Genomic DNA, 25900 nt, shown 5'->3' with positions numbered 1-25900 from the left:
TGAATCAATGCTGCTGCATACCACTTGCCTCCTCCCTCTCCTCGACCCCCCTACGCCAAGGCAAAAAGGGTGGGAAGGGGAACACAGCTCAGCATTTATTTTTGGAGCCAGCTCACTAAAAATACCTCGGCTTTCCTGTTTGATCACTCTCCCTTTTGACCTGAATGGATCGCGGGGCCCAGCGGCCCGCCCCACCCTCTGCCCGTTGTCCTTTAAAGGAAAAGGGCGTGGGGACGGATTCCTGCCGCTCGCTCGAGGGACAGATGCGAGGCGCGGGCCCGGGGCAGGCAGGGGCCGCGGCCGCACTGACGTCAGGGCAGGCTCGCACCGCTGCAGCCTCCCAGCCCGGCCGGGGCCACCCAAGGGGAGGGGGGAGCCGCGCGCTGGGATTGGCTGGCCAAGTGCGATCGCCTGCCCGGATTGGCTGGCGAGGTTTTAGAGGGAGTCCCACTCTCCAATTAAAGGGCCCCGCTGCGCCCGGCTGCGCGCAGAGCTCCCCCTGGGCCCGCGAACCTAGCCATTCAGCCAGCGCTGTCCCCGCTGCGCGCCCTTGCGCCTCTGCCTGAGAAGCCAGGCGCTGTTTCTCCGCCCCAGAAGATGGCACAGGTAGCCAAGGACCTCAACCCAGGAGTTCAGAAGGTGAGCTGACATCTGTCTGAACTTAGATTCTTTCTTTTCCCCCTTTCCCTCTCCCGTGTGTTCTCGGAAACTTACCTAGAAGTAAGGAAAAGGACACTCATTAAATTCCAAGACTTCACAGGAAACAGAAGAGTTGGGAATACAGGTTTGAGCTAACAGGCACACACCCCAGAATTTACTCTTAAAAGCCATTGTGTAAAGTATTTGCAAAGGATATTACTTCTTTGGTGATGCTAATTAAAATTTAAAGACGGTAAGACTGTTTTTTGAATGGTAATCCTGTGGTCTATAGGGGAAAAACACTCTACCTTTCCCTCTCTCTTCTCCCTCCTTTGAAATGAAGGTTGGGGTGGGGGGGCGGCGTGTAATATTTACTGACAAGGAATCTCCCCTTTTGCTGTCATCCTCCTATTTTGTGTTTTTCACACACACACACACAGTTTCTTTAGTTGGTGATGTTGGCAATGGCAGCAGTTCCAACACACAGGAACTAATTTCTGTCCCCAGGGTCTGCACGTTTCCCTTTCAAGAAGGGCTGGCAGGCAGCCCAGAAGGTCACGGGTGAATTACCCGCAGGCAGGGCCTGCAGCTGTGCCTGTAGCTCCAATACCCGCCGGTTACTTACCTGAATGCAGTTGGGAGAGGGCACAGGCCAGAGGCTTAGAGGACATGTGGGCTGGAAGGGAGCAGAGAGACAGCCAATGAAGAAACTGAGGCCCAGGGTCACAGAGAGTTGATTCCAGCAGGCAGCGAAGCCTAAGGAAAGCCTTAGGCATTGAAACCCTGGCCTTGTCACTTTATATCTGCTCCATACTGACCAAGACATTTTTCTGAGCCTCAGTTTCCTTGTCTCAGATGTGGGGATGATAGGCTTCGCCTGCCTCACAGCAGCAGTAACAGCCATGGTACACTGTGGGTTAATCTCCCAAAGCAGTCATTTTTAAACTCTGATTTCAGGAAATTTGGTCTTTGCAGGGCAAAGTCCTCCTTAGACATCTGCCATCACCTGTAGGGTAGAATGAAAGGCAAAAAAAAAAAAACAACTATGTCAGAAGCAAAATAAAAAGGCAAGCCAGCCACTTAGAGGCTCAGCATTCATGGACCTGATTTATAGCTGCGCAATTGCATGGCAGCCCTGCCGCATCCTCCCACACACAGCCCAGTGGACCCTTCTGAATGTGTACACTTTATCAGGGCATCTCTCTGGAATGTACCATGCCCCCATTGCATTTGCCAGACTATTTGCAGAATCAAGTCATCTCTCCTTCTATGGAATTCTCATAACACTTTAGACCTTGGTAAGATACCTATTAATTTCTACCTAGTAGTGAGTCAGGCATGCACTGCTCTTATTTGTCTACGCATCTTTCTAACCTCCTTGAGGGCAAACCTTTCCTGCTCATCTCTGTTCCAACGCAGCATGCCACACACAGCAGGACTCAATAAACTATGAGTGAACCGCTGAATATCCGTCCAGCTAAGACCATAGTGTTTGCAGACAGTACATTTTGTGCATTATAGTTTTTTCACTTGTTGTCGCACCCGGATATTTGTGTGTCTGAACTGTCTCCACAAATTCAGCCGAGGTAAGAGTTCAGAGCTGAAGGGGCAAAGTCCCCCTGTCCTCTGGAAAGTCAGATGATTTGGGTAGTTTGCTACAAGGTGGTTGATGGTTAATGTGTGAAGTGAGATGGGGTACATGGAAACTGCCCTCCTCACAGTGAGCCGAGGCCACCACTTGGAGGAAGGCTTGTTTTTATTTTCCTGTGCGTAGGAGAGTGTGATTATCTGGATTAGAGGCTGAACATGTTCTCCTTCTTGTCACCCTCTAGTGCCAACTTCCTTGGCCTGCAAAGGGTTTATTTTCCATTTAGATCCAATTACAGGCTTAGAGAAAGAATGTGGTGGGTAGAGATGAAAGGGCGGATATTTTTTACCTCTTGGGACTGTGACAATCAGGAGGAAGATCACCGCTTTGTAGATTAACCAATGTCTTCGGCTCGAAATGTTGAGGGAAGGGGAGGGAATGGAGGAGAAGTTCTACGTGCTGAACGTCACAGCAGTGATTAAACACTGTGACATATCAACAGCATGCTGAAAAGCTTTTACTGCATATTTACTTTTTAAATCTGCAACACTGGGGGCTTTTATAACATTTGGCTTCAGGATGCATAATCACACTTAGGCATTTTGAAACAGTTTCATAGACTCTTAGAGCTACAAGGGACCTATTTACAAAATGAGAAATGGTTTAAAACGGCAAACAAGCTGTCTCCACTGCCATGCCCCCAAGGGGAGGAGGTACAGGGAATCCCCAGCAGCTGGAAAGTCATAAAAATGTCTTCAAGAGAGAACACAAAATCCCAAAACTGGAGTAGCCTTCCAGATCATCTAACCAATCCCAGATAGACGGAGGGACTCACCATGGGTCACATACATAGTTAGTGGCAGAGCTTAGGAACAGTTCCCTCCCTCCTCTCATCTGTGCTAAGTCAATTGCTCCATTTCTCATAGTGGAGTCAACCACTAATGTGGATTTGCTCTTCTATTGTTTCTTAAGTGTATTTAAGAATACTAGTTACTAGTATTTTTGTAACCAGATCTGGGTTCAAATTTCAGCTCCACCACTTACTAGCTGTGTGCTTTTGGGCAAGCTAATTAACTTCTGACTGTGTGTCCTCATTGGAAAATTAGGGAGATAGTAGGCGCATCTACCTCCCAAGGCGTCTGTGATCATTAAATGAGATCATGTATATAAAGGGCTCAGCAGATGAGTTCTCAAATAGTGTTAGCCATTGTTATTGTCACTGGCAGTGGTATATTTCAATGGTTGTGTGAATGCTGAAAGGAGTCTTTTGGTGAATGAATGACACACTCTTCTTTATGACTGTCCCATCTGAAGAGCAACTAATTTTCATTCAGCTGAACCAAAGGCAGTTGCTCAGCCTTAATAATCTAGGACAATGACCAACGATCTTGTCTTCATTCCAGCACAACAGATACAAAGTCGGCTTACACAGAACAGAGATTACCAGTTGTTGAGCATTTCACTCTGGAGTCATAGGATTTTAGGCGTGGAAGGGGACATAGAGATCTTTTCACTTTTTAAATAAGGAAACTGAGTCCCAGAGGGGTCAAGCTCCTTATCTGAGATTGTCAAGAAGGTGTGCTGAAGCCCATTAGGCTCTGCAAGAATTCAGGTCCCTTGACCCGCTAGGAGCCATTTGCAGGAATTTAGGAAGAACTAGAACAAAGAGATCTAAGCACGTTCGCTGTTGACTATGCATGTGTCAATGGACTGGCTCCAAAGGGTTCTATTTTTCACCCCTCAACACAATGTTGAAAGAGCATTAAGTGATGGTTCTAAGTATGTTGCCAGGTTCAGCTGGGCGTCTCCCTCCAGCCTTCTCCACATCACATCCCTCTTGGCTTTCCTGTCCTAAAGCTTCCTCCTCCCCTCTGTACTCAGCCCTTCCTGCTTTCACCTCCAGTTCCTGCAGTGTGCAAAACTGCTGGCACGTCGCCTGGGTGAGCCGATCCAACGTAAACACGGCTCCTCGAGAATTGTCGTTGGCTCCCTCAATCTTAAAAATATATTAAGCTGTCACTTAGAGACTTTAATAGCCAAGGCTTTGGAGACATGCCCATAGGTATATAAGCAACTTGGCCCAAAAGAGAGCCTTATTTAAAAAAAATAGAAGAGAAAAAGAAGGAATTATCCAAGTCCTTCTAAAGGATCTCCAAAAACAGATGCTGAAGCCATTATTTGTAAATTGCAGATGCTTGTCATATTGCGCAGACGTGTCTGAACATCTGGGGTTGGGGGCTGACGATTGACTTCCACCAGTGCGTCTGCCACCTGTGGTGGTGGGAGGCAGGGGAAGGCTTAATCACAGATCATCTCTAGGCTTTAATCTAAGCCATCTCAGCTCCAAGACCATCTCCTAGCCCAGGGCTTGCCAACAGTTCTACAAGTAGGACAGGGGAAAAGTGACTTTGGTATTCCCTCAGGAGATCCTGTAGTTTGATTTCCTCTCCACATTCATTAACTGATCAAAGGTGACAAGGAAGCAAAAGAATAGGCTGAATTCAGCAAAGGCTGAGGACCAGAAAGGAGGGACAGCTACACAGTCCCATGTGTGTGTCTCTTTCCCACCGCTGTTCTAGCCACTTCCGGTGAGGATAAGGTAAGGAGCAGAGAAGTGAGGGGATAGTTCCTCCTGCAACCCAGTGGAGTCACCTGGGCTGCAGAAGAGGTATTTGATATGACTTTGGGAGGAAGAATCATTCTTTCTTTTCAACTTGCACATCCAAAATAGTATGTATATAATTAAGTGGAAATCTGTCACGCTAGGTAAGACCTTGGGAGTTCTTATCTCCCCAGTGTTCGTCCTACATCAATTAAGTATTTATTATAAGAAAAGTTTTCTGGCAAGGGGTTCAGTCATTGTAATAACTGCAGGCATTTACTCGCTGGGTGACTTTGGACAGGTCGCTTCTCGTGGAAGTGGCAGGCACTGGATGAGAACCATTCCACCGACCTTTCCTGTACACCAGTCTGTCTCCCACATAACAAGTGATTATGGAAAAATAGGCCTAAAAATTCGTTCCACTGAAAGCAGAATTGTGGAACAGCTTTTCAGGACATCCAGAAGGAAGAGACAGCTGTTGCTCTTTAAGTGTCTTCACTTGGAAATGTCCCCTCCACCCCTTTCATTTGCTAACAGGAAGAGGATGTGGCTGGCAGCTGCCATGGTCTCACCAGGTGCGGGGCCACCAGCCACTTCTACAGGAGTCCCTTGAGATCATGGCATTCCTGTAACTTCACATGGAACATTCAGGGTGTCCTGAACCCATTCTTGGAGTTTTGCACATGTCAATGGCATAGATCTGCAGAAGCTCTAGAAATGCTTTCTGTAAAGCTTTTATAGAAAGAGTTAAACAAGAAGTTGGGTCTCGCATGTGTATCAAGACTCCTTTAGTGGCTGAAACTTATATTTGGTATCTAAGCCTAAATATGTGATGTGGAAATTCAACTGTGTTTTCACAAAAACAGAAACAATAATACAATTACTCCGAAATCAGCTCTTTGGCTCATTGTCTGCTCTTTTCTACGAGAAGCAAACCCTTTTACATTTTTTCTGAGAAGAGACGTGTTTGGTCTCTTGCCTCCTAAGGACTCTGCAGGAAGACTCATCTGTTCTCTGTTAGGACAGACAAGTTTGGGGAAAGCCAAGAGAGAGGAAGGAAAGGCATCTCTTGAGTGCACACAGAGTGCTTGACATTTTCTCACATCTTATCTCATTTAGCCTTCAAGACTATCACACAAAAATATTAATGTCCTTTTACACATGAGTAAATTAAGACTAAGAGTTGAAATGACCTGCCTAAGATCATATGATGGCAGGTTAAGAACTCAAACCCAGTCTTCTCTGATTCCAAAACTTAAGCTCTTTCCACTATGAGAAGAAACAAGAAGGCTTTCATCAGAAGCAGAAGCCTAGGGGAGAGAGACTATGATTATTACTACGAGCTTCACACAGAGATGAAGGTCTTCCTACACATTGATAGTCTGATTCAGGAATTGCCCAGCATTTACCAAATGTTACCAGGCATCTGGACCTCTCTGATTTCTCTTGGTCACTACCAAGTGTATACTGTCACCCACACCAAGTCAAAGCCATTTCCCAGGTATAGAACAAGGGCTTTCTAGACTTCTCCTGGTTCCCAATTTTCTAGAAGACTGATAGAACTCTCTAGGGAAAGAGGCTGGTAGAGAGACAATCTAAGGAGTCATACAATATTATCATAAAATTACTGAAGAAGCAGTGACACTTGACCAAAAAAAAAAAAAAAAAAAGAAAAAACAAATCCTAGAGGTCCCAGCCTCAGAGCTTCAAGGAAATTCTAGCCTGGGGATAAGCTTGGCCTCTGGAATGTGTATTTCTACATGCCTGGTCAGCCTGACTCATGGTCTACCCAATAACACATGAATCAAGACCAAGCAAAACATGGCCCGAGCCCCCACCAGGACATGCTTTAAAAGGAAATAAGATTGCTGAGGGTGAAGAAACCAGAGGCTCCATTTGGCAAGTCACTCTTCTGAAGGACAAAGGAGCGCCAGGATCCAGCCCATGGCGGCTGTTTCAAATCCACATGATTTACGGATTGTTTTTTTCTTTTTTCTTCTCTTGTTTTAAAACATTGGATCCTTTGTAAAATTAATTCTTGGAGAAAAATGCGAATGAATCCTTGTGTAAAAGAGCTGAGCAGAATCTAGTGATCTGCTTGGTCAGTCCCTTCATGTTGCAGTTGGGACATGGGGGAGAAATGGCGTATCCAAAACTTGCATGTGACATCACTGAGAGGGGCATTGACTCACAGCATCTTTTCTGGATGAAGGAGAAAAGGGTATCTTCTACATTCTGTCACTTCTATGCCCAGACTACTCTGATTTCATGTCAACTTCCTACCCTCAAGCTTCAGAAGGTCAAGTGCATATTTTGGCTATGAACTTAGCTTTGGCCACAAGGTTTGGAGGCCATTTTGAGGAGCAGTTAAACGCACAACCTTTGTAGCATGGAGATCTAGATGTGACTCATAGTTCTATTATTCGCTAGGTCTGCAACATTCGCCAAGTTGTTTATCCTCTCTGGAACTCTGGTTCCTCATATGAGAAAGAGAATTCACAGTAGTTTTACATTTAAAGAATGGTTAAGGAGATAAAGCACTTAAAGTGCCTGGGTGCATTGTAAGTGCTCAAAAAATGTTTCCTTTTGCTGTTATTGTTATCCCCTCTCATCAGCACAGAGCAGAAATCCCATAGGTAGTTAAGTGCTGGAACGTGGGAGACCAAGTTCAGCTTACCTACGTCACATGTGGCTTCTAAGATATCATATTGCAGGACCTTCTCTTTGTAGCTAAACATAGACCTAGCCATAAATATACTCAGGCCGCATCGTATGCAAAATCATGACAATGGCAACAATTTGCCTTGGATGTCTGGTTGCTACACTTCTAAAAAGCAGCCCGCCCCTTGCCCAAGACAGTCGTTGGCCCCAGCGATGTGACGTTACACAGGGACCTTACACAGGGACATCCTGAGCCTCAGATGTCTTGCTTATGAGACAGGGTAATAGCCATTCATTTCTTAATTTAGCAAATATTTATTTAGCATCTGTTATGGGCCAGGCATTGTGCTGAGCACAGAATACAAGACAATGAATGAGAAAGTTGGTCCCTGCCATGTAAACTTGAGTCTGGTGGAAATCATTTCTCATAAAGGTGGGAGAAAGGCCAAATAATTCAATGTTCAATGATTCTGTGTGTTCCTTAACCTCCTCCACCACACACGCACACGCACACACACGCACACACACACACACACACACACACCCCTCTTTCTCTTCCTTTGCTCCCCACTCTCAGATTTCCCGGCACTGTACACATCTGAGCCACATCCCAACCCCAGTCATCTCTACAGTATCAGCGAATGAGTATAACTCTTCTCCCAGTTGTTGCATTTTAAATAGGGCACTGAGTGAAGAGAGGTCTGAGGCAAGGCAACCTCCTTCCAGACGTGGATGGTAGACGAGTTTTCTGTGCTCAGCCTGTGTCCTCAGAGGCAGCTCGACACCCCAGCTCTGTCCTTCGTGGTGTTTGTGTCAGGAGCACCAAAGGGCAGGAGCATGGGGAAAGAGCTCTTGGCTGACTAACACCTCCATAAGAAACCTGCCTTAAGAAGACAGCATCTATTTGGGCTGTATGACTAAGTGGCATTTCCAGGTACTGATTCATGAGGCTGACCACCAAGGTGACTGACCTGGAATCCATTGGCTGGAAGAGGTGGAGGGAAAGTGGAGCCCGTCTCTGCCGTCATCCTGGAGGAGAGCCACCCAGCCACTGAGGCACACCAGCGCTCCCCACCCCAGCCCTGATCCTGTGGCCACTGGTATCCTTGTTAGGGGGATTCGTCTCTCATGGGGGGAGTGGTCAGCATGTGGGGCTTCTTATTTTAGAGGAAGTCTGAGAGGGAGATTTTATTTAATCTTGTTAGTAGATAGAGGAGAGGTTTTTAACCAGGATCTGTGGATAGAATTGACGGTATCAAGGAATGTAAATGAAGAAAAATATTGCATCCTCATATACCCAGCCTCTAAATGAAATTTAGCATTCCCTTCAATTATGAATGAAGGCAAAAGCTCTGGCAGTTTAGCAGCCCCTCTGCCTTTTGTTTTTAATTAAATAAAGCTATTGTATACCACCTTTATGTTAGAAAAAGATAGCTGGATGTAGGCCCTTTGCCCTGGATACCAATGGAAATCTGATATTTTCATATCCTATCACAGCTGCAATAGATGCCTAGCGTACCGCTTAGACTCATCCCTGTTCCAAAATAACAGTAATTAAATCCACTGCTAGATCTTGTTAATTAACTTAATAAATGCATGTATGTTACTAAATCACAGATTTGTTTTTATATATTGGTACTATTTTAGTAATATTGGTTTCCTTTATAATCTTACACATTTTATTTTATGCATTTGAAACACTGTTCTGAGAAGGGATACTTTCATGTCAGACAGCTAAAAGAGCCCAAATATATTAAGACCTCCATCGAAATAAAGCTTTAACAGTATCCTACACACACCTACACATATATGCATATATGAACACACAGACGCGCACAACTATAGTGGATTGAGGTTTGAGGTTCTTGGCGCAGACAACAGGGTTCAAATCCCAGCTCTGCCACTTATTTCCTATTACTCTATGTGGACAAGTCACATTACCACTGAGCCTCAGTTTCTTCATCAATAAAATGGGCCTAAAAGTTATTGTCCTCACAAGAATAATCTGTTAAGTTCTTAGCACGGTACTTGACAAATAACAAATGTGCGTTAAACATGAGTTATCATCACTATTAAAAGATCTCATGAGAATGAAATGGTAAAAAGAATAAAAACATTATTTTGATGAAATTTATTACCCAGCTCTGATTTGGCCAACTTTAGGAATTCATTCTGTGCAAACATATATTATGCAATTATTACATGCCAGGGACTGAGCTGGAAGTGGAAAAGTAAAAGGAAAGGAATGCCAAAGGCTGATGGTTTCAGAAAAGGATCAGCCAGTCCGGCCATCAGAGAATCACAGCAGTGCCTCAAGACCTTGATCAGAGGTAGAAGGTGGGACTGAGGGCGCTCAGAAGAGGAAGTACTTAACCTTACCTGGGGAGGTTAGGGAAGGCTTACCCTGGAGGCGACATTCTAGCTGAGTGTTGAAAGACAAAGATAAATGAGCTATTAGGATCAGGTCACAGACCAGTTTATGCCTTCCAAGTCTGACACGCATATTCTCCATCCTATTTGACTTCTAATTTGAGGAATACCATCCACTTAGAACTGTGGAGAAATACATTCCTATATCTGTATCCATCCAGGAGGCACGTCTATTATTTTCTCCTCTGAGAACTTGTTCTTGCCTCTCAACCGAAACCCTTGAGGGTGACAGGATAGCAGGGGTTGCCAAGGTGGCCTGCAGAAAACTTCTTATGGCCGTGGCTTGAGGCTCTCCTAACCCCAGCAATGGAGTTCCAGCAAACACACCCCCACTGAGTTTGGATTTTTGCAGGAAGTTGGAGATTCATGTTGTGACAGAAGAAAAAAAGATAACAGGATATGCAATATATATGGAAAGGAAGGAATGCACAGACACTCTGGGAGATTCAGCACACTGCACGTGTGAGCAGAACATGGAAACAGTTCAGAGCACCACAGGATATGCGTGTGTGCCCTGAGTTTCATTCTCCTTTAAACTCTGAAGCCATTTAATTGATAATTAGAGGAAAAGAAACCCCAAGTAGCATTTCTCGAGGAACTGTGAGGAAGAAAATTAGCCTTTTGAAATATGGGAACTTGATTAACAAGATTCAAAATGTCGCGTCAAAACAATTCCTTTTGCACAGTTCTTCAGATTTCTGACTTGGCCTGAAAATGTGGGTTCCTTCTTGCCATGTTTTAGAGCAGGTGATGCATCGAAAGGAAAAACACACAGTTTGGATATCGAAATGTCACTGGGATGATTGTTCTTGATTTCTGTCGGTTGCATATGGTATGTTAAACAGAGGGAAAAAATAGCCTGGATGATTCCCTGCCAGTTATCTGGAAAATGAAATTATAGGGATCATCTCTGTGTTTGCCAGGACCTGAAGAAGAGGCGAGGTTTGATGGAAAAGCTGTGTTTCCTCGAGTCTGTCCTCCTACACAGTCGACAGGCCCAAACAGGCCATAGGGAGAACACATCTATAGCAAGATTCACGCTAACTAGAATGGCTGTTTTCTCCTGCCTCTGTACCTTTCCTTGGACCTGGCCCAGGTCTGGGACCATCACAAGGGAAATCATCATATATTTACTTGAAAAATTCTTGTACTATGTATTTCAGCATTTAGAATTAATTTTTAAGAGGTGGAACAGACCTTAGAGATTCTCTAGGTCAACTTCCTTGTTTAACAGACAGGGAAAAAGATCCAGCAGGTTAGGTGACTTGCTCAAGGTCACAGAGCTAGTTAGTAGAAGAACTGGAGTACGAATTTGGGGTATCATAGCATTTCAGGTTCAGAAAGACTTAAAAACTCTGTTTTGTCCAAGTACCCCATCCAAAACCTTACCTGTGAGATAAACTGGACAGCCAGATGCCGTAAGAAGACCATTTATGAGCACTTACACCTCCTAAAGAGAGCTGTTGTTTTGAACCCCTCTAATTATTAGACAGCTCTTTATTTTGAGCTGAAATCCTCTCTCTGCAATTTCTTCCCATTGATGCTTTCTGTTTCCTTAGTTCTTCAGTTCAAGGATGCCATGGCCACTTTTTTCTAATGTTCCAGTTCTGTTTCACTGACCAAGTCCTACGTATCGATCAGGATTAAGGTCAGAGCATCTATTTCTTGGGTTATTTTCTACCTTCTGGGAGACCTAGTGTCCGCTTTTAGCTCAGTGAGATGGCCAACAGACAGCCCCCAGTTTTTGTTTTGGCCTCAGTTTTGTGACTGGTGCCACCTCCTCCATCTGGGCAGGATGTTTCCCTCTCCTTCCATCCTCACCCAGTTGGAAAGGCCACTTCTGTGCCGCCAAACTATCCTGTTTCTTCGAAGAGAGTTTTTAAAGTGGAAAAACATATCAAGAGAGATGGGAATAGGAAATTTTAAAACACTAAGAGAACTCCAAACCCATGTCATAAACATTCATGAAAAATCAGCACTATTGCACATGCAAAGTACCTGATTTATAAAAACAGGGGGAGTATAATATGAAATCAGAGAAGATGATGGATGAAAAGAATAAAACCTTGGTAAATAGAGGTAATATCTTTTTAAGAAGACTTTAAAAATTATTTGCAAAGTTGTCATAGCTTATTACTATATGGAATGCTAGAACAATAAGAATAAATTTTATATCCTTGTGATTTTTCCATCTGGAAGGAATGCTCAATAGATAAATATGAAAGATGGTCATCAAAATTAAATTTCTTTCATTAAAAGATACCACTAAGAAAGTGAAAGGCAATCCACAGAGAGAAAATATTCACAGTACATACATCTGACAAAGGATTATAATCCAAAATATGTAAATGACTCCTACAAATCAATAATTTTCAAAAAGCAATCTAATTTTTTAAAAAATAGGTGAAGACTTGAACAGACATGTCACAAAAGAAGATGTCTAAATGGCTAATAAGTGTAGGAAAAGGTGCTCAACATCATTACTCATCAGAGAAATACAAATTAAAAGCACAATGAGAGAGCATTATACACCCAGAAAAATGGTAAAGTTAAATATTGACAATAGCAAGTGTTGGCGAGGATGTGGAGCAATGGAAACTAACATACATTGCAAGGAGAATGTAAAATGATACAATCACTTTGGAATACTGTTTTGTAGCTTCTAATAAAGTTAAATGTATGCCTACCATATGACCTAGCAGTTTCACTTCTAGGTATATATCCAAGAGAAAGGAGCACACAATAGCCAAACACTGGAAATAATTCAAACCTCCATCCATGCATAGTAGAATGGATAAAACAAATCATTTTATATTTATACAACAGAAAACTACTTAGTAGTAAAAAAAAAAAAGTCTACTAATATATGCAATGACATGGGTAATCTTAAATATGTTGGACAGAAGAAGTCAGGCACAAAAGACTACATACTGTATAGTTCCATTTATGTGATATTCAAAAACAGGCAAAACCAATCTACAATGATAGAAGAATAGTAGCTACTATTATACAATGCGGTTGTTATTGACTAGAAAGGGGCATGAGGGAAACTTCTGGGGCACAGGAAGTGTTCTGTATCTTTATCTGGATGGTGGTCACAGGGGATATACATATAAAGTAATCAAGTGAATACTTAAGCTGTGTGAATTTTTACTATATGTAAATTTTACCTTGAAGTACTGTTAGAAAATAAAAAAGACAATATTTGATAAATAATGGGAAAGTGTTATATAGCCAAGCAGCACAAGGATGTGGGGACAAAGGGGTTGAGGGCTGAGTTCTGGCTGCAGCCCCATGGAGGTATCCTGTTGATGGACTACTTTGTCCCATGGAGCCGCCGCTAGGACTCTTGTGAATCTTTCCGTTGACTTTAGTCTGGCATTCAAGTTTGCACATGGTAGGTCCCTGTTCAGCCTCCTCTCTTACTACAACATTCTGCTTCCCCCAAACTGATCTGTCACTTGTTCCTTGAACATACTTTTTCTTCCTCACGTACATGCTGAATGGCCTTCTCCATGGGCCAAAATCCTCTCCATTCCTCGGTGCTCTCGTCTGTGAGGCCGTCAATTCCCTCTCCTCTGAACTCCTAGCATGGATTTCCTCTCCCACTGAGTGCACATTTAGGTTTCTGAGCAATCGCTGTCCTTGCTTAACTCCTATACCCTAATAGTCTCCATTTGTAAGCTCCCTTGAGGGCAGGGACCATGCCTTATTCTCCTTGGTGTCCCCTCGGAAAGCCTGGCATATAGTAAGGGCTCAATAATATTAATGGATAGAAAAGGAAATAGAAGGGAATCGGGATATGGGAGAGGGAAGGAAAGATATCAAAAGAAGTAAGAGGAACTTGGTTCTCCTTCCTGACAGAGACAAGGAATCTTGAGGGGATAGAAAGGGAGAGAACATGAGGGCGGGGGACACAAGACAGACATGCGGTAGAGTTAGTGAGACCATTAACCTCTCCCAGCGCCCCATACATGTTGCTTAATCTAAAACATTCTGACTCATGGACCAAGATGAGAACTGGCAAGATAGGCAGGGACCAGGGGAGTGGGAGGGAGACTCTTTGATAATACTTAGGAAGGATCTTAAGACGAAAAGGAAATGAAAGTCAGAGGGATGAGAAAGGCACCATTCCAAACCAGACCCTGAATGTGTGACGTCTGGTCGCGAGTTTTATTATCCTCCTTCAAGCTTGTCCACAAAAAGATTGACTTTAGGATGGTGGATGAGCCAAGACTTGATTTGTTCCCCTCCTTCAAACAAATAACTCAAACCTTTCTCTGAACCTTGAGGCCCCTTATTTCTGTCTGAAAGTCTCTTGAGAACAAACTCCAATGATTTCTGTGGTCTGGGGAGGCAGTTGGCTCGGATCTCTGGACAACAGCAGCCACATCTCAGGAGAGTTGGCCCTCCTGAGAGACAAAAGCCAGCAGGACGACTGAAAATCAGCTGAAATTGAATCCAAACCACTCATGCTCAAACCAATATCTACTTTAAGTTTCTAGTCCTTGATGAATATTTATACCAAAATAGGGCCAGTGGAAAAGTTCCATCTGTGTGGATTTTAAGAGTTTTGCCTTTCCTCAGCCACGTTGACCAAACTCAGGAAAGTGGGGGAATCATTGCCAAGTACACGCTCTTTGAAGTACAAGAAATTCTGAGAAGGCCCTGGACCCATTATATTTCTTCTTATCCTGAAGCCTTAGAGTTGGCACTCCCTTTTTAAAAAATGCTTGCTATCAACACCTCTCAGTGCTTTATAATTTTAGCCAAGCCCTTGGCACCATGTTGACTGTAAACACTGTTTTGGAAGAGTGGATAAGTCTATTCCGAGTTTTGCTAGGTGAAATTGCTTCATTGGTTGATATTTTTCCCATCTTTTTAAAATCTGAATGGTCCAGTTAATCACTTTAATTCTCCTCTTTACTTTGCTGGTAGAGACATGGCCCAAAATTCTCTCCTCAGTTTTATTATTCGTTCCATACTCCTCAGAACCAAAACACCAGAAACTTCAGCCAGTTCTGCCCTTGATATGAGGGACTAAAATAGAAGCCTTGCTCTCACATTAAGTGTATTAACTGCTCTTATCAAGCACAGGCCATGTGCCAGGCATTGTGCTACATAGATTTTTCCTAATCTTTACACTAATCCCATTTTACAGGTGAGAAAACTAAGATTCAGAGAGATTAAGTAAATGCCAAGGTAACATAGCACGTATGATGAATGTGAATTAAATGTAGGATATTCAATACACAGCTCTTCCCTCTATACCATTTCTCATCTATACCTAACATGTTTACAGGGTTCCGGAGATACGGGCCATGAACTTGATTGTCACAGGTGAATTTAGTTGGTACACAGACATGTATCAACAACTTTGAACCACATTAGGCAGAATATTTTTCCCTTTTCAGTTCCTTCATCCCTCTCATTATGTCAAGGAGAAAGTCTCCATCTGGTGCTAAAATGTCTTTAACACCTCCAACTCTTGCCCAACTTCACTTTAAACAGATGGAGAGCAGCCCGCAGGCTCAGAGCCTTTGAAAGGCAGTAGTATTAGCTAGAATTTAATGATGTTGTTTCATATTGATTGTATTGTTCATGGTTACCTTCTTTATTTGTATATTTAGGGATAAAGGTTATTTTTTTCAAGAAATAATTTTTTAAAAAGTGATTTGTTTAAAGAAAAATTATAAGTAAATAATCGCACAGATAGTATATTGAGGACAAAATTCATGAAGGAGAAACATGGGATTCATAAACATCTAATATTTGATAAGCCCTGATCTCTACAGCACTTTACAGTTTTGAAAACATCGTATATGCATTATCGTATTTGATTCTCACAACAACCCATGAAGCTGGTAGGGATTATGATCCATTCTAAAGATAAAAAAAAAAAAATCGAGGTTCAGAGAGTGGAAACTGCTCGCTGGAGTCACACAGGTAGTGAAAAAAGTAGCCAGGGCTCAGGTTCAACTCCTCCAACTCCAGCATAACCAGTGTTCCCCCAGCACTCTGCCAGCAAATCATTTCAAGGGCAGGAGTGGATAAAGGGAGATTCCGAAGCCAAGGAATGAGCCAAGACCAGAAATGCCACGTGGAGAGTCTGCAGAACTTAATGACTCTCACGGATTGGCCTGAGTTTTCACAATTTCCCGGTGCTTGTCTCTATTCCATTTCATGGAGAAGCCTGCGGTTGCTACATTCTGAGTTTCTCTAAGGAAGTCTGATTTTCTCTCTCTAGTGAGTCACCTTCCAGAAGGTTCAGAAACTGGCTTTCCCATTGGGGGAACATCTCCTACCTTCTGGGGTCCACCATAGAAGGGATGACACAAACTAGCAATAGGCCCCCACAATGAGGAAAAGCTGGTTGTGCCCAGTAAGAAGAGCTTTCTTTCCAAGTCTGCTGGCCTTGAGCAGTTGACTGGGATTCAGACCACAGGTCCGGGTGGGTGGACAGGCAGGGATACCATAAACATAAGAGAATCAATGGGTTTGGGTGGCAAAGGACGCAAGTTGGCAGTTCCATCAATCTATCCATGAAGAGATTCCAGAAGCTGAAAAAACATCCCTGGGGGATAAAGCTGAGAGCTGGAGGGAATAGTTGAAGTCAATTGAGCAGCTTCATGCATAAGAGAAGAGCATATTGAAAACCAAGAGACGAGGGGGCCGGCCCGGTGGCGCAAGTGGTTAAGTGCCTGCGCTCTGCTGCAGCGACCCCGGGTTCGCCGGTTCGGATCCCAGGCGCGCACTGATGCACGGCTTAGCAAGGCATGCTGTGGCGGCGTCCCATATAAAGTGGAGGAAGATGGGCACGGATGTTAGCCGAGGGCAAGTCTTCCTCAGCTTAAAAAAAAAAAAAAAAAGAGGAGAATTGGCAGATGTTAGCACAGGGCTGATCTTCCTCACACACACGAAAAAAAACCAAAAGGAGAGGAAAGCCAGTGCTAGAACTTTGGAGGGGAGAGGGGAGCCATTGAGGGGGGCAGAGAAGAGTTGGCCAGAGGAGTTGGGGCTCCAAAAGGAGGCTAGAATCTTGGAAACCAAGGTGGTTCTTTTTTCTTCCAACTCGTCCTGAGGCATCAGCCTCAGATGTAGGATATCTATTCTGCGTTAGCTTTTAATGCACCAAGAAGCATTGATAGAAGGCAAAAACACAAGTGTTATAAAAGAAGCTATTCAAACAAATGTTTATTGAGGAGCTACGATGTGCAAGGCATTATTTCAGGCACTGGTGATAGAGCAATGCACTAGACATGCAGGGACCCTGGCCCCATAGAACTTACAGTCTAGCAGGAAAGAATGACATTGAAGAGTTATGTATGCGATTAAATAATTAGAACCATGCTGGTACTATGAGAAGTACAAGATACAGGTTTTCTAAGACCACATGGTAAGGGTACCTGAAGGACAAATAGGAGTTTATTAGTTGAAAGGAGACAGAACTGGTCCAATCAGAGGGAGCTGCATTCAGGCAGGCTCAGAGGTATACAGGGATTTGGCATCTTTCCTGGGGCATGTGGTTCAATGAATAATTCTAAATTTACTCAAGGCATAATTTTCTGGAAAGTAACTTGGCTTCTATAGTTCTGATTTTATATTTTAATTGTGTTAGACGAGCTTCAAAGGTGAGACCTTGAAAGTGAATTATTTGCAAAGTGAATGACCATCTGCTAATTTCTGTTTCATAAAACTGGGCTTAGAAAAACTTGGCCTAAATCCTCTTCAAGGTGTTTTCATTTCTAAGAATCTATGATTTTCTTCTGTCAGATTTTCTTTAACACAAAATTCAACTGTATAAAGTGGGTACAACTAGTTCATTATGTAGGGGGAAGAATCAAGGAAAGGATGAAATATTTGAACTAAAAAATGTATTTAATGTTGATTTTTAAAGCATATGATAGCAAAAACGAGAGAAGAAGGAAGTCATTTATGAGTCTACTTGTTTTAAACCAAGAAAATGTCTTGCTAAAGGCACTACACTAAAACACAAGTGAGTTTTTACCATCACGACACCAATGTTGGCTGAAGGAGAGGTGTGTGTGCCTCAGTGCTTCTTTTTTTTTTCTTTTTTTATATAATTTTATTTATTTATTTTTTCCCCCAAAGCCCCAGTAGAGAGCCGAACGTCATAGTTGCACATCCTTCCAGTTGCTGCACGTGGGACGCGGCCCCAGCATGGCCAGAGAAGCGGTGCGGCGGTGCGCGCCCGGGATCCGAACCCGGGCCGCCAGCAGCGGAGCGCGCACACCCAACCGCTAAGCCACGGGGCCGGCCCATCAGTGCTTCTTTATTTTATTTTTTTTTCCCCCCCAAAGCCCCAGTAGATAGTTGTATGTGATAGTTGCACATCCTTCTAGTTGCTGTGTGTGGGACTCGGACTCAGCACGGCCGGAGAAGCGGTGCGTCGGTGCGCGCCCGGGATCCAAACCCAGGCTCCCGTAGCGGAGCGCCCGCACTTAGCCACGGGCCGGCCCCTCAATGCTTCTATTGTCATGGAAGTTAACCTAAGAATTTAGGCGGGAGATTCCCAGCAGGAATCATTTGCATAAGCAAAGCCTTCGGACTTTTAATAACAGGGCTCTACATATACACAGCACATTGCCTTTTAAGATATTAAGATTCAGATAGGCTCGATTAGAAATTCTCCAACTTGGTTTGCTAAGTCTCCCCCTTTTCCAAAATTAACTCCCATAAAAGTGTGTTATCCTTGGAAAGATCGGTAACACTGCAAGTTAAGAATTCAGACACACACACACACACACGCACACACACAGACGTGGACAAACCAAATTACATCCTTATGGGAAGACATTCTTAAGACACCAGGCCACTAAAATTGAGGGAGTCTTATAAAACTGGGGAGGTATAATAAATAAGTATTGCCAGCCTCAAGCTTACAGTTTTATACTTGAGAAGGAATCTGTTAAAGGCTGGAACCCAAGAACCGTGAAGCCAATTAGATTTTCATTTCCAAGTGTAACCTGAAGATATGAGGCTGGGGGACACCAACAGCCTGTTCTCATTTAGGAAGGGGGCGGGCAGTAAAGAGTCCTACATGGACTTGTATTTTCTTTCATCTTGACTTCCCCCAAGCTACTCGAGAAACCTCTAGATAAGATTCCCAAGGGGTTTGGACAACTGCTGGCTCATAGTGAGGCTAGTGGCTTTACCACATCTTCCCAAAAGCTTGCAGGGCCTACCCAAGAAAGGAAAAAGACAACTTCCAGAAAAAAAGATTGCACTGGAGCCTCTGGAAGCACTTATTTTGGCGAGAAATGCCAGGTCAGCTCATGCCCTGTGGAAATCCCTTTCATAGTCAATGAAAACAGTGCCCACACTCTGGGAACCTGAGTGCTCTCAGAAGATCCATAAAAAGTCTGGAGGTGGGGGAGGCAGGAGGACCCTCCTCCCACTGACTATTTGAATTAAGCACCCAGTCCCTCAAATAATGGGCTGACTTTTCTAGAAACATGGGGCAGTTCTTAAAAACAGGGGAGAAGGGTCGTGCCCCCTCTGCTGGTTTTGCCAGTCTGCGTTGGTGCAATTCACCATTCACGTTAGCCTGGACAGTGTCTGTGGCTAGTTCAAAGGGAGCTGGTGCCAAAGGAAAATATTAGTTCAGCCCTAAAAATCCTACCACTTTGGTCCGTAAATAAGATTTGTGGACCTGCTTTGGATACAATCGCGTGTAAACATCAGCTATCAGCAAGAAGCTGGCGGCTGAAGAGGCTGGTTTCCCTTCTCCCTCAGTCAGCATCATTTTCGCCCTGCCAACAGAATGTTAAACGAAGGAGTCAGAGTCCTGGGTGGGGACTGACAACTTCCTAGATTTTCCGTGGGCCTTGACACAGATCCAATCATCCAGCCATCCGTCGCTCAATTTAGGATTTGGAAATTTTTGCCTTGTTCGGAACTCCTCTTTTTTCGAAGTGATCCTATCCCCATCACCTTAGAAAGATAAAAAAGGATATTCTGCGAATATTTCTAGGCTGCCTGCTTTCAAGGGCTCTTGCCACCGCCAGCTGGGAGAGGAGCGCAGCCATGCGGATTATTTCACAGAAGCCCCATAGTTCTTCCATCCAAATGTCCCTCACGTCAGGCCTTTCCAAGAGCTGCAAACCCTTGAAAAAAATATACTGATTGGAGGCTTATCGCTTCTTTGCCTACTTTTTGATGAAAGCCCTAACAATACAAGAGAGTAAAATTACCGAAAAGGCAGATAGAAAGAAAAAGAAAAAGTGGTCGATAATCCCCTGCCTTGCTAGCGGAGCCCTCAGGGTGTCTGCTCTATTATGCCAAGTGATAACATGGTAAGAGGCAGACATTACGAATAGGCTCGGTGGGCCCACCAGGCCAGATAACAGAGGGAACTATAACTGCAATAGTTCGTTTTTAATCAGGAGGAGATTTCCAGGATGCAGACCGTTAAGGACGGGGTCAGCTATCGGGGTGGGGTGCGGTTTCATAACCAGCCACCCTGAAGGCAGGCTTCCAGGCTGCCTGCACCTACTCCTTTCATGGCTCTGGGAATGGGCAATCCTGCTTTTCTGGAACCAGCCTCCAATCAGTGAAGCTTGGCTGATGGAGGGGGGAGGAAGGGAGGGGGGAGGAAAAAGCAGGATCTTAAACAGAGAAACCTTTCATTTTATGTTCCCTCTCCACATATGGATTTGCTTTTCTGCTCGGTTTTCACAGCCAGATTAACCCTGTTTGTTCACACATGACGTGAACCTTGGGGATCTCCAATAATTTCCTCCCTGGTGGGGAAGACAGAACCAAACAAGTGATTACAACTAGGGAAATGTTCCATAAAGGGTCTCACGAGGTGGTTAGGAGCTTGTAGGGAGAGAGGGGGTACCTAGTCGAGGAAAATCGAGGACCTCCTTGAGGAAGTGAGAGGAGGAATTGGGTGATGGTTTCCAGAACTTACCCAGGAGCATGTTCGTCAAGGAGCCTGAAGAGATGACTGGGACCCACTTTAGGGACAGCTGGTGTGGGAGACACAGGAGCAACAGGCCCCTTTCACCCTCCAAAAGGCCTGGGGCCATCATGCATCCTGCTAACTTTTCATGCTCTCTAGAGCAGCATGTGTTAGGATTCTGTGAATTCAGTGCTCCTTCCTGGCTGCCCTGATTCTAACTTAATTTTACCTATTAAATGTGACATGTTGAGAGAGGTTGGGCAGTAAGGAAAACGTGGTATATTTTGCCCCAAACCCCAATTCTCCTAGAGCTGAGCCTGGACAAACTACCTTGACAGACAAAAACAAAACACCATTTCATATAGAAAGTAAAAAGTACTATTTTGTTGGGCATTTGTTTAAGACTTCATTTGGGACACTAGACACTCCTAACATCATGAACTAAATCCATCAGACTAACGCTGTCAGCCACAGCCAGTTCACGGGATGAATTTCACACACACACAAACCATTTAGCAGGAAAACCATCGAATCTGTACCCTCAAATACAACTCGGGCACGTCTGCAATCAGCTCGTCACCCACCAAATGTTTTCCTGTTCTGTTGCTTTAAATAGGATTGGTCTTTAAAAACAAAAAAGAAAAAGTTTTCCCTGCATAGAACTCTAAGTACTAGATCATTCGGGCTAATCTCCATTTGTTTAGTCTATGCATTTTTATCCTCATTACACATTTAGGAAAAGGGGGATCTAAACTGAAGAAATTTTTTTCACATCCGTGCCTGTCCAGATAGAGGAATAGAAATACCCAAGGAGCAGCCCTGGGGGAGAGATGCTAGATTTGGACACACACACACACACACACACACACGTGTGTGCACACTCACACACACAGCCCCCTGAAGAACATTTTTGCCCCCAGATATGACCTGTAATGTAGACAAAGTCTTTGCTGCTGCCTGTGTGAGATATGCTGGGGCTTTAGGAGGTGCTTTATCCAAAGGTGTTTCCATGACTGATTTGCACGTCATCAGAGAGAGCATAGGTCGGACGGTGCAGAGTGGAAATTCGAACAAGGAGAAAGAGTGCCGGCAGCCAGTTCTGCATGCTCCTCTGCCTGTTGTACCATATGCTAAGCCAGTCGTCTTAAGGCCAGATTGGATAAGAGATAGAACCCTCTAGGATTTGGTCACAAGTCCCACTCCTTCATCTCATATTTGGGGAAACAGGATTCTCTCAGCCACAACCTGAAGCCCTCGCTTGAGGTTTCCCCAGAGGTGGAGCATCAGTGGGGAGGGGAGTGAGCCAGAAGCCAGAGGATAAACACGGAGCAACAGTTCTGCTTAAGAATGGAGGGGGCAGGATAGGGAGCAGTCATTTTACGTTAAAACAGAATAACTATATATTATGGAATAGGATGCCAACAGTCACCCTAACGTAAGAGCGAATAGACTGGAAAGAGTGTGTGTTGTTCCCCTGGCATCCCTGGGATTCCAGCCTTGGCCTCCACTTCTGGTGGCACACAGGACATGTCACAGGGAGGGTTTGCCTTCAGTAAGGGTGGCAAATGTAGACTTGAAGTCTATAGAAAGACAGTTATTGTGCTGTGAGTGTATTGATTTCATTACTCTGTTAAGATTTCGTAACTCTGTTTTGGCAACTCATTTTTTCAATCGTTGGGGAAGCTTCAAAAAGTAGAAGTCCAGACCCCTGTCAAGACCCTGGGGTTCTTGAATGAGAAAGAGGAGTGAAAGGCCCCCATGATACCTCCCAGCCAGGCCACTCCCCAAAAGGATCATCCGTCTTTAGGAAACAAAGAAAAACCAGCTTTCCTTGATGCGCCTTGTGACCCTTTGGGTCTCAGGTGTCCCAGGTTGGGCTCCTCTGTCTGGCAGGATCCCTCAGTCCCCCCTTTGGCCCCAAGGGGTGGGGAGGACCACCTCTGACTTCAGGTCTGACAGAGGGTTTCAGTATTCGTGAAGAGCTCCCGAGGGGCGTCAGCCAGCCAGTGAAGTTTAGAGGAAGAGGAAGGGCAGTGGCTTCCCTTCGTCTGGCTGTTAAGAGAGCGACTACAGTTGGCACAAAAGCTGTGAGGCAGGCTTGTGCCACAGCAGATGGGACCAAAATGAAATGACAATAACAAAAGTTAGCCGTGCTGTAAAAACTCACCTTGTCGGGAGTGGTGGTCTGCCAGTAGAGGACAGGAAGAGGAGATGTTAAGCTAATAAAGAGAGTCTTAGTCCAAGCTGGAGCAGCTGAGGGTACAATGGTGAGGCCTGGTTGTTCCCAAAGCTGTCTGCCCATTGGAATCCCCCAGGGAACTTCCAAAATGACTGCGGCCTGTGCCCTCCCCACCGCCGCCCCCCTGAGATTGTGGCTAAATTGGTCTGGGATGTGGCTTGAGCTTGAGAAGGGTTAAAAGATCCGCAGATGATTCTAATGTGCATGTTTGGGAACCACTGATGTGGCCCCTTGCTCCAGAAGTGTGGTCCCTGGACAAGTAGCATTGGCTTCTCCTGGGAGGTCTACAGAACTATGGAATATCAGGCTCACCCCACACTTGCTAGACCAGAATCTGCATGTTAGCTAGATCCCAGGTGATCTTTATGCTAATCAGAGTGCCACATTAATTTGAGAAGCTCTGCCTCCATACACACACAGACTATGCCAAATCCCCCTACCACAGTGCAATCTCATGGCACGCTCTTTTTCTCCTTCCTGGCACTGATTGCATTTGTAATTCTACATTTATGTGAGTTATTTGAGAAGTAAGTGGAAGGGCCCCAAAATATCTGGAAAAGACTTCTGCATCACCTGCAGTGCATTGGTTAAATTAAAATGGAGATCCGGGATTCAGAGAGACCTGGGTTCAAATCCAAGCTCTAGTACTTTAATTTGACCTCTTTAATCCCCTTAATTAGGGAACCCAATTCATCCTGGTTTGCCCAGAGCTTTCCTGGTCTTAGCACTGGAAGTGTCGCATCCGGGCCCTCAATCAGTCTCGGGCAAACCAAGACAATCAGTTACCCTTCAGTTAACTCACGTGCAGCCTGGGGCTACCAGCCAAGAGGAATGGTTCTCGGACTTCAGTTGTGCATCCAGATCACCTGGAGGGCTTGCACAGCGATGGCTGGGCCCCACTCGCACGGTGCCTGATTCAGCAGGTCTGGGGTAAACAGAGGATTTGTAATACTATCAAGTTCCAGGGTGCTGCTTGGGGAGCACACCTGGAGAACCCCCACAAGATACCAACCTCATGGAGGTGTTGTAAGATTTGCATGAGCTCAGGCTTAGCAGTGACTGGAAAACCACAAAGCCTCGTCCTTGTTGCAGCTGCTATTAATTCTTTCTACTACAGAAAATATGGGACTTCAGCTCGTCCCTAAAGAGTGGGTGGGGGTGAAGCTCTCTGAGGTTTAGATGGGCGTGAGCAAAACCCTGAGTGTATGTTCAGGAGAACTGCAAGAGGCCCAGGTGATTGGGAGGAGAATCTGGGTCGAAACAGTAGATGATACGGAAATAGAAATGGATAAATTTGGACAGGTGAGGGGGGCCACATCATGGGAGCCCCGTGATTTCTAACACTCAACAAACTTTATCCCTGTAAAAGTGGTTCAGCAGAACTTCAAAATGAGATGTGTGCGGGTATCCTTAATATAGACAAACTATTAAGAGTTGGGAATAAACCCAGAAATGGCTGGCTACTTGGTTATTATGGTTTTGGTTCTTACTTTTAAGTGATAACAGTTTCTAGGAAAGAGTCTTCAACATGTTGTCCCCTAAGCGACTGTCGGTCCACCCATCTCCATTGCTTGGGTTAGAGGGTGAGCTCCAGCTCCCTGGTCTGGTACTAAGCAGACATGACCTCTAGTCATTTTGGGCTTCCAGTGAGGGGGCAGATAAACTAAGCGAAGCCAGTGTCTGGGCACTTTTCTCCCACAGGCACTGCCTGTGGTTCTGAATCACTTTCTCCTCTGGCTATGGCCTCTCCAACTGCCCTTGAAGCCTGTCTGTTGCCTTGAAACATCTACACTTTAGTTTACTTAGCAGAACAGGGTTAGATGGTAGAAATCTTGGGACCAAGATGATCTTGACCTTGTCCTGCTCCCAACCCTCACCCTTCCAGGACCTCCCACCCCTACAAACATACTGTCCACCCCATTGGACCCAACTGGCCTGATGCCCAGAGTCAAGGCTAGACTCGTAGGAGGCTGTCTGGGCTCTGGAAGCTCTTGGTGTGGTAGGAAGTCACAGGATCTGGATTCCAAAGACATGAGTATGAGTTATGTCCTGAGCACCAGGTCCCATCAGTTCTATGAGCTTGTTTTTCTCATGAACCAAATGTGAAATATCTATATCCTAGGGTTGTTGTGAAAACCAAGTGAGAGAAGGGAGGTGAATATACTTTCTAAACTGTAAAGTGCTGTACCCTTGGTGGGAAGTACCACAGCAGATTGGATGAGAGCATAGAAAGAAGTATGGCCTGCCTGGTTTCACATCCTGGCTCCACTTACTAGCTATTGGATTTTGAAGAAGAGGCTTAACTTCTCTGGACCTGTTTCCTCATCTGAAAGTGAGGTTACTAAAAGTACCTCTCTCATAGGTTCCTCAAGAAGCTTAAATTAAATAGTATGAAATGTTTGGCACATGCCTGGCACATAAGGCATACTCAATAAACGTAGGCTACAGTCATAATCATTAGGAAAGATAGAACATTTTTGCTCAAAGGCCAGTACAGGTAAGGGTAGAGTTAGGAAACCCCCTCCCCCTAGGAGCTCCAGTCTAGACCATTCTGAATGGGCAAGTTGCTTCTTCTCTCTCAGGTTCACTGTCACGCATCATCTGTTGACTAGGAATGATGATTATACCTCACAGGGTTGTCATAGTTTTTCAAGAAGAGAAGCTTAAGTAAGTAAAATCACTTTGTGGACTGTCAAGCTGTGTTTATTTTGGGCTTGTTGATGGCGGTAGGGTAGTCTCCAGGATCATTTTTCTGTGTATGATCGCAGTTTTTTTCTGGACTTTCCCATAACTTCACCCCACCCCACCCATCTC

General features: G+C 44.6%; 1 protein-coding gene across 1 annotated transcript in view; it reads left to right on the top strand.

Annotated features, from left to right (window-relative positions):
• The first annotated feature begins 521 nt into the window (after positions 1-521).
• The window catches only part of LMCD1 (LIM and cysteine rich domains 1), a 59382-nt gene continuing 34003 nt past the window's right edge, over positions 522-25900 (top strand). Inside the window, exon 1 of the mRNA XM_058563295.1 lies at positions 522-639. Within this exon, the coding sequence (XP_058419278.1) occupies positions 598-639 (42 nt within the window). The 5' untranslated portion in view covers positions 522-597. The remainder of the gene's footprint in view (positions 640-25900) is intronic.

This window comes from Diceros bicornis, chromosome 2 (assembly GCF_020826845.1).
Source record: "Diceros bicornis minor isolate mBicDic1 chromosome 2, mDicBic1.mat.cur, whole genome shotgun sequence".
Taxonomy (NCBI): Eukaryota; Metazoa; Chordata; class Mammalia; order Perissodactyla; family Rhinocerotidae; genus Diceros; species Diceros bicornis.
The sequence above is the reverse complement of the archived record's forward strand: the minus strand, read 5'-3'. Positions and strand labels throughout refer to the sequence as shown.